The sequence below is a fragment of the Tiliqua scincoides genome, chromosome 3, assembly GCF_035046505.1.
Source record: "Tiliqua scincoides isolate rTilSci1 chromosome 3, rTilSci1.hap2, whole genome shotgun sequence".
Taxonomy (NCBI): Eukaryota; Metazoa; Chordata; class Lepidosauria; order Squamata; family Scincidae; genus Tiliqua; species Tiliqua scincoides.
Window position 1 is genome coordinate 64,496,497 of NC_089823.1, and position 19,603 is coordinate 64,516,099.

At 44.0% G+C, this 19,603-nt stretch overlaps 1 protein-coding gene across 2 annotated transcripts in view; it reads left to right on the forward strand.

Moving 5' to 3' along the window:
* Window positions 1-19,603, forward strand: part of LOC136644295 (interferon-induced GTP-binding protein Mx2-like) — a 40,462-nt gene that overhangs the window by 10,087 nt on the left and 10,772 nt on the right. For both annotated transcript variants that reach the window (XM_066620032.1, XM_066620033.1), the window contains exons 6-14: window positions 1,718-1,872; window positions 3,833-3,971; window positions 7,872-8,070; window positions 11,772-11,850; window positions 11,991-12,113; window positions 12,652-12,793; window positions 15,675-15,833; window positions 16,699-16,775; window positions 19,066-19,311. In XM_066620032.1, the coding sequence (XP_066476129.1) occupies window positions 1,718-1,872; window positions 3,833-3,971; window positions 7,872-8,070; window positions 11,772-11,850; window positions 11,991-12,113; window positions 12,652-12,793; window positions 15,675-15,833; window positions 16,699-16,775; window positions 19,066-19,311 (1,319 nt within the window). The remainder of the gene's footprint in view (window positions 1-1,717; window positions 1,873-3,832; window positions 3,972-7,871; window positions 8,071-11,771; window positions 11,851-11,990; window positions 12,114-12,651; window positions 12,794-15,674; window positions 15,834-16,698; window positions 16,776-19,065; window positions 19,312-19,603) is intronic.

The following is a 19,603-nucleotide window of genomic DNA, read 5'->3' on the forward strand; positions in this document are numbered from 1 at the left end:
ACAGTTTAAATTACAAGTGGAAAACACACAATCAAAGTTTATATTTTGTTAGCACATGTTGGATAGATACCATTTGCACAGTGGGAACTTTCTGTCTTTGCAGAACCCTTTCCACCGAAACGAGTCCATCCTTGCAGGTTGGCCATGGGAAATAGTGCACATTGCACAGGATGATGGGACATGTTTTAGAATATAATCTCATTTCATAGGGAGTGCTGATCCACATTATTCTCAGCCTTCCAAACCAAAGAGTTTGGCATTTTCATGAAAACCATTCAGAGAACAGCAATTTAAATAAAGTTGAAATAGTTAAGTTTCTAACACCAAGCATTTCAAACACCAACATCATCATCATTGGCATCCTTCAGTCTCAGAAGACTATGGTATCGCGCTCTGAAAAGTGGTTCTGGAACAGCGTCTAGTGTGGCTGAAGAGGCCAATTCTTCCAGCATCACTATCTAATTTCTTCTTCATCTCCTGGACAAACACATATTAACCCCTGACCCTCTTATGAAGACAAGCACTTTTGTCCTGGAGAAAATCATCCACAATGATAGCAAAGAAAATTGCTGTAACAATATCGCATCATTGTTGTAACTGATCACTGCCGCTACCAATGGGATGGCTCTCCATTGCATTCGGCCAAAGGGGATTTCTGCAGCCTTCAAAGGAGGCTGTGATGAAGCGTCTCTAAGATCAAGGCAATCCACAGCTGCTCCTGCTATATCACAGAGTCTCCTCCGGCTATGACATTTCTACCTTTCCCTTACACCAATGTTCATAAATAATGCAATTCTGTTTTTCGGAAGAATGTTGGGATTCTACTCCATACCCCACATTTCTTCCATTACAGACAGTAGATGTGAACATTTTGGTATCTATTGCATATATACATACAACCTTTCCTTGAAGGACTTCATAGGAGCATGAATGAGGCTCCTAGGCAATCGCATGTTTAGGTACTAGCTAACTACATGATACTCACACTACTGAAGATTTACATAGTGCTTACTGAAACCACTTACTACCTTGATGCTCTTCTTGCGACAACCAACAAAGTATGACCATCAACATTACATGCTGCAGAGCAGAGCCTGAGAGGAAGAGAATGGCTTCCCTAAGGTCACCCACCTAGTGAGCTCCGAACAGAGGTGAAATTCATACCTGGGCAGTGGTGATTCGCAGTTCAGCCTCTTAGCTGGGCTATATGTTGGTGTTGGAGCCAGTAGTTGTTCAGCTGTTACTGAACAAATAAATAAAAATCTCACATTTGTTCAGTAAGCACAGTTGTTGGCAACCTTCAGTCTCGAAAGACTATGGTATCGCGCTCTGAATGGTGGTTCTGGCACAGCGTCTAGTGTGGCTGAAAAGGCCGATTCGGGAGTGACAATCCCTTCCACACTGGGAGCAAGTGCAGTCTGTCCCTGGTCTGTCTCCCTGGCTGTGGGCCTTCCTTCTTTGCCTCAGACTGTTGGCCAAGTGTCTCTTCAAACTGGGAAAGGCCATGCTGCACAGCCTGCCTCCAAGCGGGCCGCTCAGAGGCCAGTAAGCACAGTGTGTTGATTTGAACTCTATTAAATCAGGTTTGCAAAATGCTGTGTTTGGACTCATATCAACAAAAACTGGCCAAAGAAGTTTCTGTACAAAATGTTGCTTTTGAATGTCTAAGCCTTGTTTTTGCCTTTTTCTCCTGTCCCCCCCCCCCCATCCCTTCTAGCTCAAAATGCAATGGCCGGTGAAGGAGTGGGCATTAGCCATGAGTTAATTACCTTAGAAATTAGATCTCCAGAAGTTCCAGACCTGACACTCATAGACTTACCAGGGATTGCCAGAGTGGCTGTGGGTAATCAGCCGCAAGACATTGGAGATCAGGTAAAAAGGCTGAGGGCTCAACCCCATCCATGTTTCCAGCACTGATGCAGCTGCAATGTAGGCCATTCCCTTAACTTGAGGAGGCCTCTGTGACTTCCCTCCCCACCTCAGGATGCCGCAGATGCCCTGTTGACACAGCTGCATCAGTACTGAAGACTTGGGTGGGGTTGGGTCCTGAACTTGATAACATTGATTCTAACAATTCATGCTAACTTGGAGAGTTTTCTGGAAAGGCATGTGTCATACAGTCACTATATTTTATGTGTGTTTCTCTTCCTTTCTCTACATTTTTGGTTCTGGTAGTTGTGTGATCCTCGTAGTTTTGGGCATTGTCACCCCTCTGCAGTGTTTCTGTTAAACCTCACAGAAAGCTGTCTGACAGGAGGCAGGAAATGCAAATTTGATTCAAAGCAGCTAGAACAAGCCAAACTGGTCTCAAGTAGATGAGACTGAGTGACCAATCAGAGAGACAGACCTGATCATTCCAGAGAGACAGATTTCTAATCATTCCAGCCAGGGAAAACAGTTTCCTGGCCAGAAGCATAGTCCTTTCCTCCATCCCCAGATCAGAGAGCCCACCAGCCCTTGTTGGCTGTGAGTGTAAGGGGTTGGTGGTTCTATCGCCCCAGTAAGATCAAATAAGGAACAGTGTAGGTAGGAAATAGCATTTTTTTGTGGATTTTAGTGTGGTCTCCTTGAACATAACATGTTATAACATTTGAATATGTTATAAAGTAAATTCAGCTTTGCAGCAGCAGCCCTGAGTTAAACACATGCATGAGATTCTGTGCAAGGGAGGGCACCAGGAATGCAGGTCTCTTGTTGTCGTATGTGCTCCCTGAAGCATCTGGTGGGCCACTGTGAGATACAGGAAGCTGGACTAGATGGGCCTTTGGCCTGATCCAGTGAGGCATGCTCTTATGGAATCTCAGCGCCATCTGCTTGTGGCATTTATGATTGCAGGAATAAACCCTTTCCCTGCCAAATTCATTTCTCCTTAGTCTTTATTCATTTGGTTTTGTTATCCCCTTATTAAAACTTTTATAAAACTAACAGATTGACCTTGAGTCTTCCTGGTCCCTGGTATGGGAAGTTCAGTGGATTGTCACATCTCTTCGCTCTACAGGTGATCCTGTGTGAGTGATTTTGACTGGAACCGCTGAGGTTCACTATCGTTCTAGGAGGAGATTTCTGCCCAGGTAGCCCCTCTGGCTAGCCTGGTCTTCTGGGCTGGTGGCAGAAGATTCAGTCTACCAAGACATTTGTGCATTCTGCATTCAGCTGTGTGTCCAAACAAGGGAGAGTAGGAAGGGAGTGAGAGTGCTAACCATTAGACCATATTGCCCTAGATCAGTGTGTGGTTGCTGGCAGCCCCTCTCTTGATCCAGTCAACAAGATAAAACTTTTCCAGGATTGTTCTTGCATAAAGGAAGAATGAATGGATTAATGTTGTGTTTTGGCATCCGAATCTTGCTTTGCTGTCTTTGTTGCACTACTATGCTTTAATCAGTTTCTCCCTATCGAAGTTGTATCCTTCCTTAATTGGTTCAACCTGTAGGTAGCCTTATGAAGGGAAGCAGAAGGAAGGTCCTGAAAGGATAGCCAACAATTGCTTGTAGAAGTTCTGATAGTGCCTTGCAAGGATAGCATTCTCCTTGATATTGCATGCCTCTTCTTTCTCTTCTCATCCTGGATTGTCTGCTGCCTCCTTCTAGCAAACTTTCAGTCCTTGTCCTCCTGTGATGACTTTCCAGTCTCTGGTTTGGCCTGGAACTAAGCCTGGAACTAAGTCTCTAGTTTGGCCTTGGAACTAAGCCAGTATTGACTCCTGCACTAGATCCCACCTTGCTTAGCTGTCTTTCTGCCCCAGTCAGCTCATGGCATGTGTTTGCTTGTCACTCACAGAGAAAAGTTTCATTGATCTGGTAACTGTTCTTTCATGGTTTATGTTTTATTTTAGATCAAAAGGCTGATTAAAACCTTCATTGCTAAGCAAGAGACTATCAATTTAGTGGTAGTTCCAAGTAATGTGGATATTGCTACAACAGAAGCACTGAAGATGGCTCAGGAAGTAGACCCAGATGGAGAGAGAACACTTGGTAAAGAGGGAAAAAATTCTGATTTGGTTTTGATAATTTTCCGCTGTTAAATATGTGAGAGATTTTTAGACCACAGACTCTCATTATTTGGCAATGTTTCAAAACAATGACTCATGGGCATTTGCACTATTTTTTAAGTACCAAATGGATTCTTACAGCCCAATCCTATCAGAGTTCAGCACCAGCACTGCAGCCCCAGCTCTTGTGCTGGGAGTCTCAGCCGTGGCATAAGACACCTTTGTGCCACCCTGGAAGTAAATGGTGCTGACAGGGAGGCCACAAAGGAACCCCTGACCACTGCCGGCAAGCAGGTAAGTGTTGAGTGGCCACTTGGGTGGGGAGGGAAGTAGGAGGGTGTGGGGAAGGCATTTCTGGGTAGGGGGGTGGAACGGGGTAGGAAACGCCATGGAGGGGGCGGAGGCCCATCTCTGTTGAATCCTATCCCCTGTGTCAGACATGGAGCTTCTTGAATCTGCACCAGGTCTTTGGAAGCCCCATTGAGCAGGCTGGGGCATTACTTGGGGTGATGTACCCCTCCGCCAAGGAGACCTCCATCCTGTTTGGATCTAGCATAGGATCCAGCAATAGCCATTTAGAGCCACTACTCCTGTGTTGAATAGGATTGGGCCCTAATTTATATCTCTATCCCATAGTATAACCAGAAGACTGAAAATCTCTTGCAGTGCAATCCTAGGCATGTCTACTCAGAAAATATGTTTTGCATTGTGTTTTGGTTGTTTGTTTGTTTGGATGTTTACTCTTCTCTATCCTGAGGGCAGGTAACTACTGTGTAAACTCATGGAAATATATAACATTTTTAATATTAGGAAGTATTTAAATTTTAAAAGAACAACTATACAGTCCAAAGAGTATCATTTCTCAGATCCATTACAATTTAGCCACTTTCTCTTAAAGCTAGTTCTCATTGGTTTACAATGTTTCGGCAAGTTTCTTAGCCAGTCGGTTCTCAAATTCTCAGAGAAGTTCTAAACAGTTGAGCAGTTCTAAGTGCTTGCGAGGGGAAGGCAGCGGCACAATCCCCAGCATTGTGCTGCTATGGACACAGAGGGGCTTTCCCTAGCAAGCCTTACCTGTTGCCAGGGTCCAGGGGATCCAGGGAGCCCCACGCGGGGGGATGGACTCTGCAGGACTCCCTGCAGCATGGAATTATTGAAAAATGCAATCACAACCCACTTCTGTTTTCATATTTGCAACCCAGAAGTGGGTCATGATTGCATTTTTCATTCATTCTACACTGCAGGGAGCCTTGCAGAGCCCCCGCAGGGCTCCCCGGACCCACTGGACCCTGGCAGCAGGTAAGCCTTGATAGGGAAAGCCCCCTCTGCGTCCGCAGCGGCATGATCCTGGGGATTGTGTCGCTGCTGCACCCCCGCCCCTTAAGGGGGCAAAGTCCAGAGCCCTCAGACTGGGGCGTTGTGATGCCCTAGTTCAAGAACCACTGTCTTAACCTTTTGTCTAGCCCTGACTCTTCTGCTCTGCCCACCTCATACTGGGGGAGAGTCACTCTTCTCTCTTATGCCTCATCAAGAAGGATCCCTAGCCAGGTGTAGCATTAATCCATATTCTTCACCTACCACCATGTGCAAAAGCAATAATCTTATGAGAAAAGCTGAGGCAGTCTGATGAAGAGAACATTAGTACCTTTTCTATTGGATCAACTGGAAATAATGTTGTTGGCTATCTCTATCCAAATGTAGAATTGATTGTGCTGTACATCCAGCTTTTTATTATGCACAATATATTTTAAAAATTATTTTGCTCAAGCCTTCTTCACTTTTTGAAGTCCTCCTATGTGTCGGGGTTCCCCTCCTCCCCCGAGTCCCCAGCTTACCTAGGGAGGAGGCTTCTGGACCAGAGCAGAGGCAGCACCCTTCCCAGCCCTCTCAGGAACAACCCTGGCAACTCCAGGTGGGAGGGAAACAGAGACAGGAAGGGGAGGAGTTGTGGTAAGCCCAGGGAAGGGCAGGCCCAGAGACAGGCCCTTTTTATACCATCCCTGTGAGGGAAGGGGAGGGGCCAAGGGGGAGGGGTCTGCTCTACATAAACCTGGAGGCCAGGGATGACAAGGCAGTTGGGAGTTAGAAGAGCAGGCTGGAGGATCTGCTGCTAGCAGCCCCTGCTCCTGACTAATGAATACTGCCAACCCAAAGAAGGGGAACTGGGTGATGCAACCCCCCCTTCTTGTGGGGAACAAGTCTGAGGCCTCCACAAGGGGTCCCCCTCAGAAAGGCTGGGTGGGCCCTCCCCTCCCCCACAGGGGGGCCTCACATATGTCTTTTGTGAATGTTTCAGTTGGTTGGTTAGCAACCTTCAGTCTCGAAAGACTATGGTATAAGCCTACAGCACCTGGTATTCCCAGGTGGTCTCCCATCCAAGTACTAACCAGGCCTGACTCTGCTTAGCTTCTGAGAGCAGGCATGTGCAGGGTATCTTCCCCACTTTAAGAAGCTGTGAATGTTTAAGTAAAGTGATTTATATAAAGTCCTCTGTTGCTTGGTTCTCTCAGCCCATGGGCTTTGGTGGGATGTAAATAGGAAGGAAAGTTCATCAGGTGAGGCTCTGTTTTTATTAACATTGTTTTCTCCACAGGATTTGGTAGGAGCAAAGCAGTGGGAGAAAGCCCTACAGTCTCCTTACATTATATAGTAATTAGCATTGCTGGGGGGGGGGGCAGGAATGGCATTGATTGGAAAGGAGAGAGGCAGATTCTTGTTTGAGGCCCTTTTGATACTACAATGGGGCTCCCTGCTATATTAGCCCTGCTATGATCTGCAACTCTAACCTGGAAAAGATGACGGAGGCCTTGTGAGAAAGAGTAGAGGTTGTAAAAAAAAAGGGGGGGAGTCAGGACAAAGAGAGTGACACATCATCTGTTCAGATTTATGTCATTCTGCCATGCTTGGAAATAGGAAAGGTAAGCTGATCATATAATAAGTATATGAAATATAATAAGTATCATATATAAGTAAAGCTACCTCATATAATTTCCCACTGGTTTTTCGAATGCAGAGTGTGGCCATAAATGCTAATTTCAGTCATATTATAGTGTAGATCAGGGGTGTCCAAAGTTTTTGGCAGGTGGGCCACATCGTCTCTCTGACACTGTGGTGGGTCACAGAGGGCCAGAGAAAAAAAGAATTAATTTACATTTAAAATTTGAATAAATTTACATAAGTTTACATAAATTAATAGATTAAAGATGAACTTATATGAATGAATAAAGGTCTTGCAATAGCTCAAGGCCGCAAGGCTGGCCTTTCCTTTGCTGCCGCTACTGCATCACAGACGTGAAACCACAAGCCGTGGAGGGAGTCCTCATCCCACAGCTCACATGAAAGGGCGAAAGTCGCTCTCACGCTGAGAGCAGTTGCGTCGGGCCAGTGTGGGCTCCAACAAATCTCTGGAGGGCCAAAGGCTCATTGGAGACTGGGGGCTCCCTGAGGGCTGCATTGAGAGGCCTTGAGGGCCGCAAGTGGCTCTAGGGCCGGGGGTTTGGGCACCCCTGGTGTAGATGCATAGTTTATTGGGAAATATTGCATACTACCTATTCTACCACCAGGGATCTCAAAGAGGCTTGCAACAAAAAATTTAAACAGTATCTATAATACATACAATAAGGCAACAATCAAACAGTCGCAACAAACACTTTAGTGAAAAACAGGAGCAGCAAACTAAACCAAGAGAACAAAGATCTTTAAATGGTGGCAAAAAATAAAATAAAATAAACCCAACAGGGGGGCAGGTGTACCTTAAGTGGGATGAAGTTCTAGGAGGTGTGGGCCAACACTGAGAAGACCCTTTCATGCATCATTCACAATGTACTCTTGGAAAAATTCCTCTTTTTGCTGTGGGTTTTCTAAATATGTCTCCACATAACAGGGGTTTTGACAAAGCCCGACCTGGTGGACAAAGGAACTGAGGAGGTTGTTGTTGACGTAGTGAGAAACATCATCATCCACCTGAAAAAGGGATATATGATAGTGAAATGTCGCGGACAGCAAGACATCCAGGACAACGTGCCCCTGTCATCCGCAATCCAGAAAGAGAGAGCATTTTTTGAGGATCATGAACATTTTAGGTACTCTTGGAATACAGAATTCTATTTGTTTTCTATGCATTGTGTCCTTTAGGGCGCAATCCTAACCCCTTAGGTCAGTACTTTCCAGCACTGGCATAGCAGTGCGAATGGGATGTGTTCTGCATCCTGCAGTTGGGTGTCACTCATGGAGGCCTCCTCAAAATAAGGAAATGTTTGTTCCCTTACCTCAGAGCTGCATTACCCTTAAGTTAGTGCTGGAAAGCACTGACATAAGGGGTTAGGATTGTGCCCATAGTTACATAGTGGTGACTTCCACTGGGGATTTCTTTTCAGATTGTTCTGATTAAATATTTTGTTTGTTTATATACATGTAAAGATATATGTATAAGATTTTTTTGCGATTGCGTGCATCTGAGTCAGGTACTAAAAAGCCATTCAGTTAAGCTTGTGCTTTCATTTAAAATGACCCTGTCAATGAATTGTAACATTTCTAAAAGCTGAAAACATTTGTCGTGATCCTTACCTACATGAGCATGTTGCCTGAATTTGGTAGGATAGCAAAAACCCTGCTTTCTTCTCTCCTCCCCTTAACAAAACCCTCTTCCTCCCTTCTGCTTGCTTGCATTAACACTCAACATGTCCAATTGTTGTAGGGAGCAGGAGATCTGTGCACGCCTCCTGTATTGCCATCCAACTCCCTGGATAGTCGAGGGGCAGATGGAATATGTTCCTTGACCAAGTGGAGGGAGCAGGCAAGAATGAAGACCTGGGAGGTGCACACAGGTCTCCCATTTCCTGGATTGCAGAATGCATACTTATTTACTTATTGTATTTCTACCCCGCCTTTCTCCCCAATGTGACCCAACGCAGCTTACAACAACAATTTCAAAAAATACAAAGAACATTAAAAAAAAACACAAATCATACATTAAAACCCTTCACAATTAAGAATGTCTTTAAAAAGCAATAAAGTGTTAACACAATAGAACATAAGAGCAGCATACTTGTACATGTGCACTTTAGAGGGTAGGCATCAGGATTCTGTTATGCCCTTTGAGAATCTGTCCAGGCCTATACCGGAAAGGGCCAGATGGAATATTTCAATGGCTCAAATTAAAATGAATGAAACTTTTCTTTCTGGAGAAGAGAAGAAGAAACATTATTATCAACAACAACAACAACAACAACAATATTTATATACTGCTTTTCAACAAAAAGTTCACAAAGCTGTTTACAGAGAAAATCAAATATCTAAGGGCTCCCTGTCCCAAAAAGGCTCACAATCTAAAAAGATGTAAAAGAACACCAGCAGACAGCCACTAGAAAAGACACTGCTGGGGGGAGGCATTCCAGTTACTTTCTCCCTGCTAAAAAGATGAGCACCCACTTGAAAAAGTGCCTCTTACCCGGTTAACAGAGGATCACGTAGTGATCACATAGTGCAGTGTTTCTGAAACGGTGGGTCAGGACCCACTAGCTGAAAGCAAGCCAATTTTAGGTGGATTCCCATTCATTTCAATGTGTATTTTATTTTTAACGTATCAGACTTGATGCTGCCATGGTATATGACTGCATTTGAGGAAACGTGACAGATTGGTACTTTTAACAGGCTACTCTGTATATGCTTTTATCAATGATAGTTAATGGGGCTTACTCCTGGGTAAGTGTGGGTAGGATTGTAGCCTGTGGGATCTTTGGGGAATTTTTTTAAACATATCAGCAGCTGCTTGGGAGGGTTAGAAGGGATCTTCTTTATTTTAAATAAATTTTTAAACTTATATTTATTGTAAACTTTTGATTTACTTAATTAATTAATGATTTGATTTTGTCATATGGGGGTGTTGAAAATGTTCCTGCTTGATGATGTCACTTCTGGCCATGACATCACTTCCAAGTTGATGACATCACTCCCTGTGGGTCCCGAAGTGTCATTTGTCATTCTAAAAAGTGGGTCCTGGTGTTAAAAAGTTTGAGAACCACTGAGTCGTAGCAGTTTCTGAGAATCTATCCTTTTGCTTTGAGTGTGTTTCACTGATAATATATATCTATTCAATCAAGCTTCAGTTTAAATTGTTGGGTTATAAAGCATAAAGGATTTTCTGGCTATGGCTTAATAGTTAGTCCCATATGTACACCAGTGCACATGCTGTGCATATGCATAGGGATTGCCTCATTCATTTCACAGAAGGCAATCTTGATGGAGAGTGGCTATGACTGAGTGGTACAGCATGTGTGTTACATGCAAAAGTTCTCAGATTCAATCATCAACATCTCTAGATAAGACAGAGAAAGAAAGACCCTTATCTGAAACCCTGGAGAGCTGCTTCCATTCAGTGTGTAGTATACTGTCCTGTAGCCCAATCCAAAGCACATGCTGCATCCTGTGGGAGGGCAGTCCTAGAGGTCTTCTCCAGGCAAGGAAATATTTGTTCCCTTGCCTGGGGGTGGGTCCTTGCTTCCATGCTGAGACTACTTGTACCTGCACTAGCAATTTAGTCTGAGTGGACCTAGGAAGGCAGATTGAGGCTGGGAAGGTGGACAGGATAGGATATTGGTGGCCCATTCTGCTCACCTCCCTCCTGCCCCTGCGCTGATTTATCAGTGCAAGGTACTGTTGGAAGGCCACTGGCATGTGGCTACTCACAGCAGCAGCTTGGCTGATGAAAATAATCATGTCACCTTCAGCACCAGCTGTAAAAGAGCTTGTGCTGCCAGAATGCTAGTTCCAGGAGCCCAAAAGGATTGGGCCCCAGATGGACCAGTGGTTTTACTCGGTGTAAAGCACCTTCCCAAGTCTATGCACAAACAAAAGGGCACTCAGATTTGCTGCTTCCTTTGATATGAACTGAGAAGCCCTGCTCAGTTTTTACAGAGGTTTTATGCAGTGGCGTAGCTAAGGGGGTGCAGGGTGTAGCAGTTGTACCGGGCATCAAGCTTTAGGAGGGCAACAAGCTGAGCCTTACTAGTGACCAAAATTGTGAAAATCTTTGTATGTACGAATAATACCATTATATATCAATGGAAAGGTAATTTAATGCAGAATGCAATGAAACAAACTGCAATGGAATATCTGTATTCTATCAAAAGTTATGGCCAATTAACCAGAAAATGAAAACAAAATTGCCTTATGGAACAAAAAGTGGATTTTCTTAACTCAAAACTGACCTATGAGACTGAGAGCCAATGACATATTATTATGTTATTGGCATGTTGTAATGACATGTTATCATGATACAGCATGAAAACAATAAGGTGTTAATATGAATCAACTCTCATTCCATGTTTTATAATACAGTTATCCCTGCTAACTGAGTGAAAAGGCATTTCTTCAAGTGTGCCCCTCTTGTATTTAGCAGGGGGAGAATAACCATCACTCTTCAACCCAGGACAGTCTCTCAAACTAATCAGGGGCGCATTTTTTATTTATTTACATAATTAAACTTGATTTTGTCTGGGGGGGGGCTACCAATCTTCTTTGACCCCAGGTAGCAGATAGAGGCCTTAGCTATGCAGCTGACTGGGAGAAGGCAGCAGAGCAAGTGGGTGGTGAGCTGCTGGGGGGAGGAGGTGGGTTCCTCCCAATTTTCACTTTTGTAAAAGCCATGACGTGACGTTTCTTCTGATTGTGAAATCACTTCCGGGGCAACATTTTGAGCTTGGCACCAGGTTGCACGATCATTAGCTACGCCACTGGTTGTATGCTTTGTAGTTTAACAATTGTTTTCTTTGTTCTCCTACAGTGCACTCCTGGAGGGAAAAAAAGCCACGATTCCCTTACTGGCTGAGAAACTTACCAGTGAACTTGTGGAGCACATTAATGTAAGTTAGCAATTGGTGATAGATCTGCTGTTTGTCATCAGCATTTGTCCCCAGACAAAAGAGAGCAAGGATAGGTTCCACTCAACCAAAAGGTCTCAGGAGTCAATATTTACCATTTATAACTGATTCTCTTTTTTTAGAAATCTTTGCCTGATTTGGAAGAGCAAATAAACTCTCAGCTCCAAAAAGCAAATGAAGAATTCCGCAAATATGGCAGACGTGTACCAAACACGGAAGGCGAGAAGCTGTATTTTTTAATAGATGTGAGTAAATGTATGGTGTTCATATGTGTGCACAGACTAGATCTTCCTGCCTTAATAGTTTAAGTCTTTCTTTGTATCCACTTCTATTGATATAAGAATGTGCCCATCTTGCGGGCCACCTTGGGGGCACACATATTAGCAACACCCAGTGCTGTTAATGAACCTGAGAGGTAATAGATGTGTGTAGCAAGAGCATGTCTGGTTACAGATCAAAGATATGTTACTATTGCAGTGCATACCTATAATTTTTTGCTGTTTTGCTATCCTGCAGTCTTTCCAAATTGAGGCTTTCTATGAGGTGCATGATTCCTTGGGGAGATCATCTGTCAGTTGCTTGATCATTGTCATTCTTGAAACTCATTCACCAGATGGTAATGAGGTTGAAAAAGAATAAGGCATATTTAACATTGCTGGCATCTCATAAAGCTATTTTACATTGTCATCGCTGAAACAAGTATCTTGGTTGTGATTTTCATACTGTTGAACACACACATCAATTTGTCTTGATAATCAACATTTGAAAACTGTGCCTTTGTAGAAACTCAAACTGTTTAATGAAGACATTGCAAACACAGCACAAGGGGAAGAAGAGTTATCTGGAGATGATGCTAGACTGCTGACCAAAATTCGTAAAGAATTTCAGGCATGGGGCAAAACACTTGATCAGAGTGCCAAGCAGGGTAAGTATAGAAGAGGTGAGTTTCTGTGGGGGTATACATGTGTTGCATGGATGCGAAGTTTAATCCCTATTATCTCCAAGTTGGTCAGTGAAACCTTGGCAAACCACTGCCAATTTGTGTTGACAATACAGGTGTGTGCCGCTTAACAACTGTTTGCTCAGCAATGGACTGTATATATGACAGTGGTGAAAGAACAATAAAGATGCTCATAATAAGGCAATCACATCTCCCATAGCCTGCAGCAGAGTGTCTGTTTACACAACAAAGAGGCTCTTAATGCAAAGAAGAGGCAATCTATCTCCAGGAGCCTGTGCAGTCAGCTAGTGTCTGGCAGGGAGTGTCTGTTTACAGAAAAAAGACAATAGATTGGACTGAATGTTCACTTAATGACCTAATCGCATAACAGCAAAGATCGGAGAACTAGCCCCCGTTGTTATGTGGCACACACCTGTACTAACATAGATAGACCAATATTCTGACAAAACAGCTTCTTGTGAATAATCAGTGTGCAGAATGGTGACATAATTTATTTCAGTTCAAAATAAAGTGCAAGAAATGGAAAACAATGCGTGGTGTCCAAAGGATCTTGTCTTCAGGCAAGATGTTCAGCCCAGCTTGTCAATGTATGGAAATGTTATTAGACCTAAAAATGAAAGAGCTGAAGGAACTTGCAGGTTTAATTAAGTTAGAATAAAGTAAGAACATAAGAACATAAGAACAGCCCCACTGGATCAGGCCATAGGCCCATCTAGTCCAGCTTCCTGTATCTCACAGCGGCCCACCAAATGCCCCAGGGAGCACACCAGATAACAAGAGACCTCATTCTGGTGCTCTCCCCTACATCTGGCATTCTGACTTAACCCATTCCTAAAATCAGGAGGTTGCGCATACACATCATCGCTTGTACCCCATAATGGATTTTTCCTCCAGAAACTCGTCCAATCCCTAGATATGACAATAACAACCCAATCCTAACTAAATCCCTCCCTCCTAAATGCCTTTGAGTTGGGGCAACTCAAATCAAGTCACCACGAATCAAGTGCCTATCCCTGCCAATTACTCATGCTGTTCTGGGAGGGGAGGGCTGCACTCTCCTCTGCAGCACAAAGTGCAGGTAAACCTTTCATGAAACAGCAGCTGCTTTCTGACCAGTGACCTGAGCCACATACATCAAGGGTTGTGTGCTCCCTCTTAAAGCCAATGGGCATTAACCCTGCTTTACCTGGGAGATTGATCATAGGGGGTGACCCTGGATTCCTAAACCACTTTTGGATATCAGGTGGACTTCACAGTCCAAGGAACTGGTGAAAGTTAAGTTCTTTGTTCTCTGGGAAGGGAAGGGAAGGATGCTTCAGCCAAGGGCAGTATAACAGGATAATGGTTACTGCATCAGAAGGACTCAGTGGGCTTTTTAGATGCTGAGTCCTGTCATAAGCTGGTGATGAGAAAGATCCAAAATAGGGGATCTGGGGGCAAAAAAATGGCAATACACTGACATTCATATGAAAACTACATGGATAGTCATAGCTATCTTTTTTACACAAGTGAAACCATGAGCAGAATTCCTCTTCACACCTTGATTAAGGTTACAATTTGTTAGCACCTTTTGAGGGTCAGATTCTGGGCTGCCAGTTAAATCATCCTTTATCTAAATCAGTTGTTTCCAAACTGTGGTCTGTGGCACATTGGAATTTTCACTCTGGGTGCTACCATGGTGAGGCCTTACCATTCTACCCTTCAGTCTCTGTAGCATTTTGGTGCTACTTGAGGAGCAGCTTGAGATGCTGCTTGGTGTGGCAGAGAAGCCATGGCAAGAATTAGACAACATACACAGGTTTCAGAGAGGTTGAAAGTGCTGGAAGCAGGAGCAAGAATGAAATCAAGGGAGAAGTGAAGTGCTGTCTCCCAGCTCCTGACCCAGCTTTTTATTAAGTCTCTAAACACATGATATAAGGCTACGTAATAGGGAAATTTCTAAAAGGATGTTGACATTCATACTGGCTGTAACCCACCAGCTCTAAAGCTTAACCGCAAGCACATTCCATAGATATGATTTCTTCATAACATCTTCAAGGCTAGCTCTTTCCACTTTCCACTATTTTCCAGGGCACTGGCTTTTCAACACTAAACATAGATAACAAAGCGTTTGCGCAGTCGCAGGTGTGCCTGCCAGATTGCCAAATATACAAAGACATCTCAAAGCTCAGCGCCTGTGCATTCTATATTTACTACAAGTCACCATTTGTCGAACCTGATCTTTGCAGAGCCATGCTGGGGAGCCACTTCCACTGCTTTCTGCCCCAAAAGGCTCTGTGCCACAATTTCCTGGGAGAAGCAGCTCCCTTGATTGTGGCTCTGCAAAGATCAAGCATGACAGATGGTGGCTGCGGGACAGAAGGGATAAGGCCTCACTGCACCATGCCATGCACAAAAATCCTGGTGGGCCAGAGTTTAGAGGCCCATGATCTAAATGAATGAATAAATACAGTAGTGCATGTAGATCCTACAGCAGTCTCTACATGCCAGTTCAACATTCAACTCTCTTTTAGCACCTTTGTAACTGACGTCTGTTGGCTTTCCATTTAAATTTGCTGGGTTAAGTTGGCTTAAACTTACAATTTCAGCTCCACTAGTTTTCGGATTTCAAGCCAAGGTGCTTATACAAGTTAAATAAATGCCTTACAACAAGAAATAGTCAATCTTTTGTTAAAAATTTGGCCTGCTTCCATCGTATTTTCATTTGATATTAATCCCCTTAAATACGCTGCAGGTTCTTATAAGCAACTGGGAGCACAGTGAAAGCCAAACTTCATAGTGCTGCATTTCATTGACAGTTTCTGTCATCAGTTCACGAGGCTGTATTTTTTTTTTCAATTTGCAGTCAGAAAGGACATCTATGATGAGGTGTGGCGATTTGAAGAGCAGTATCGTGGCCGGGAGCTTCCTGGGTTTGTCAACTACAAAACATTTGAGGCCATCATAAAGCAGCAGATTGCAGGACTGGAGGAGCCAGCTGTAGAAATGCTGAAGAAAGTTACAGGCAAGTAACATTGTTCAGAGAGTTTTGTTTCTCGTATAGTTGAGCTGGGAAAGGTGCAGAAGAGAGCAACCAAAATAATTACTGGGCTGGGGCACCTCCCTTATGAGGAAAGGCTACAGTGTTCAGAGCTCTTCAGTCTAGAAAAAAGGTGCCTGAGGGGGGACATGACTGAGTCATATAAAACTGTGCAGGGGTTGGATAAAGTGGCTAGGGGGATGTTCTTTTCTCTCACACATGGAACCAGAACCAGGGGACACCCACAAAAATTGAATGTTGGGAGAGTTAGGACAGACAGAAGAAAATATTTCTTTACCCTGCATGTAATTAGTCTGTGGAACTCTTTGCCACAGGATGTGGTGATGGCATCTAGCTTAGATGCCTTTACAAGGGGATTGGACGAATTTCCTCCATCATGGGTTACAAACTGTGATGGGTTTGTGTAACCTCCTGATTTTAGAATTAGGCTACCTATGAATGTCAGATTCAAGGGAGGGCACCAGGATGCTGGTCTCTTGTTGTCTTGGGTGCTCCCTGAGGCACCTGATGGGCCACTGTGAGACAGAGGAAGCTGGACTAGATTAGCTTTTGGCCTAATCCAGCGGGGCTCTTCTTATGTTTAATCACGGGGGGGGAGGGGGGGGCGGAGAATAGTTCATCTGAGTTTTGAAACCTTTGTGCTTCACACTTTAGAAATGAATTCTTAGAAATAAAGAACAATTGAAAACATTTGAAAGCATTGCTGCTTGTTTAGGCTGTAGGATTGAAATCTTGTTGCAGGGTGCAAACTTTTTATTAATGAATACGTGGGGAAACAAGGCCTTGTTTTTCCTACACAAAACCTAACATCGGTATATTCCTCCCACAGATACTGTGCGGCAAGCTTTTACAGAGGTTGCAAAACAACATTTTGTGGAGTTCCACAATCTTTACAAAGCTGCTAAGGTAAGAACCCATTGCAGGTTTGGGCACCCCTGTTCTTGATCATGGCTATCTTTACTGTCTGCCTCTTATTAAGGTTGCAAGCATATAGACACTTACCCTGCAGTTAGTCTAGAGCAGTGGTTCCCAAACCCTGGCCCAGGGCCATTTGCTGGAGGCCATTGGGGACCCCAATCCGGCCCACAGGGAGCCCCCAGTCTCCAATGAGCCTCTGGCCCTCCAGAGACTTGCTGGAGCCTGTGCTGGCCCAACGCAACTGCTCACAGTGTGACGGCCAACTGTTTGACCTCTCACAAGAGTTGTGGGATGAGGGCTCCCTCTACTGCTTGCTGTTTCACATCTGTGATACAGTAGTGGCAGCAAAGGAAAGGCTGGCTTTGCTTTGTGCAAGGCCTTTAATAGGCTTTGAGCTATTGCAAGACCTTCATTCATATAAGTTCTATCTCTAATATATTCATTTATGTAAATTTATTCAAATTTGAAATGTAAATTCTTCTTTTCCCCGGCCCCTGATTTAGTGTCAGAGAGAGGGGCACCCTCTCTCACCCTGAGACACCCTGTTCTCTGTTGCCTCTCAACAGAGAGACACCCTGTTGTACTGCAATGGTAACAAAAACTTCTCTTCTTGCAAGTTTTTGTTTTGAGGAAAGTATGTCTAAAACTGCAGCCTTAGTCAAACTGGGCATAACCCGAAACATATACTATGACTTCTTGTTTCACGTATTTTGCAAGTAGCATGCAGGAGTTGGGAGGGGGACTACGGTGGGGTGGGAGGGACTGACACTTGCTGTGGTTCAAATCCCAGTCATGTCCGTTACCATTGTCTTTTAATTGGGAAAAACACTTCCATTGGCTACATCTTTCAGAAGTCATTGTCGTAAGAGAACAAACAGTGGGGAAGTCAAGGCTGTGTGTGTCTCAGATATATGTGTGTGCGTATACACACACACACACACACATACTGGGTATTGGGCAAAAAGCTCATCATTCTGAGAATTTCTGCATTTCTGTTTGAAAAATCTAGGTGTGTTGGTTTTAGAAATGGACTGATAGTGCTGGGTAAAATAGCTTTATTTGTATATTGTTTATTGCAAATTTTTGTATCCCTCCCCCCCTCACTGGAATATGAGTGAAATTAAACATCAACAGCTACACCTGTGATTATCTTGATGGCACTTTTGTGGATGGGAGGTGGGCTTTTGGAAAAAATGAACTTTTGGAAGGGATTTGAAACCAGGGAGGGAGTTCCAAGGATCTTTCAAAAAAAGGATCATAGTAAGGAAACTACTATTTACTACTAGACAGGTGGGTTGTGAGTTGTGACAGGTGAGGGGGATCATGGTCACTCCCTTGTCAAGGACTGATCACTTCCTGGTAGGGTTTAGGCTTTTTGCAATCCCTTACCTCCACAAAGGCTATGGGCCAAATTATGTAGGCCATCCCTGAAGGCTGATGGATCCAGAAGGATTCCTGAGGGCTCTGAGGGGTTTTTTCCTACTGCCAGGGTTGGTGACTCATCCAAAGCTGTGGTTTGATCTTTGGACTAAGGTAATAACTTAGATCACTCCTAAGTGGCCACTGCCATGTCATAGAACCAAAGTGGCTCTGATTTACTGAGGAACTGCAGGCAATGAGACCACAGGGTAGATGTCTTGTGTGGCAGTGGAGGAAAATGTGTGATGAGTCTAATCAAACATGGGTTATTGCTGATTGTACAGCCTACTCTGTGGCAGTAATAGCAGTGAAGTCTTTTTTTTTTTTTTTACTGTGTCACCATCGCAACTGTGGAGAGTTGTCCAGCTGAACTTTCCATGTAATGTCTACCCTTTCCCTGGGGTGGAGTGTGCAGTTGCTCACTGTGACAGATTTCTTGGTGCTTTGCAGATGAAATTGCTTGCATTCACCGCCTCCCATTTCTCTGCAAAGGTGATCAGGTGAGTGGTAGCATCTTGGTGGATCCTGGAAGAAATCAGGAATGTTTGGTTTTTTCCCCTCTTTTTGTCCTCACAGCAACTCTGTGAGGTAATGACTGAGATATAATGATTGACCCAAGGTTACCCAGGAACCTTCATGACCGAGCAGGGATTTGAACCTGGCTCTTCCAGGTCTAGGTCCAAAGCCATAACCACTACACCATCCTGGCATGCTGGCTCAGGGAAAGATACGGAATCCTCTCCAGGCTTTTCCACATAAGAAAATATTAAATAAATAAAACTCCCAGCTTCTCTGTAGGGAATAGTTAGGTGGCGTACCCTCACCCATTTTTGACATGTCTTGCTTTTGCCCATCACAGAATAGAATTGAAGATATCAAAGAGAAACAAGCTGAAGAAGCTGAAGCTACGGTCAGGACCCAGTTTGCAATGGAACAGATTCTGTACTGCCAGGATGGTATCTACAGTCAAGACTTAGACACTGTAAGGGAACAAACAGAAAAAGTTAAACGCCAAGAAGCAGCAACTAAAGGATTCGCCATCATTCCTGCTAAAGAAAATGCTTCATTCGCTGAAATGGCGTATCATTTGAAGGCATACTTTAACGTGAGTTCAGACTTCCTATCGCCTTCCAAAGGTTCAGGCTTTGGAACATGGAACATATTTTTTAGATGGCCACTGGGCTGTGTAAATACTCTGCAGGCCTTTGTGTCTGTTCATTTCCTGTCTACTTTACTTAAAATTAGGAACTGTCTGTAAGGCAAGTTCCCATAAAAGTAATACAGGCATGCCCCAGTATCCACGGGGGTTCCATTCTGGAACTGTGGGTCAGGACACACTAGGTGGGTCATGAGCCAATTTCAAATGGGCCCCCATTCATTTCTATGTGCATTTTATT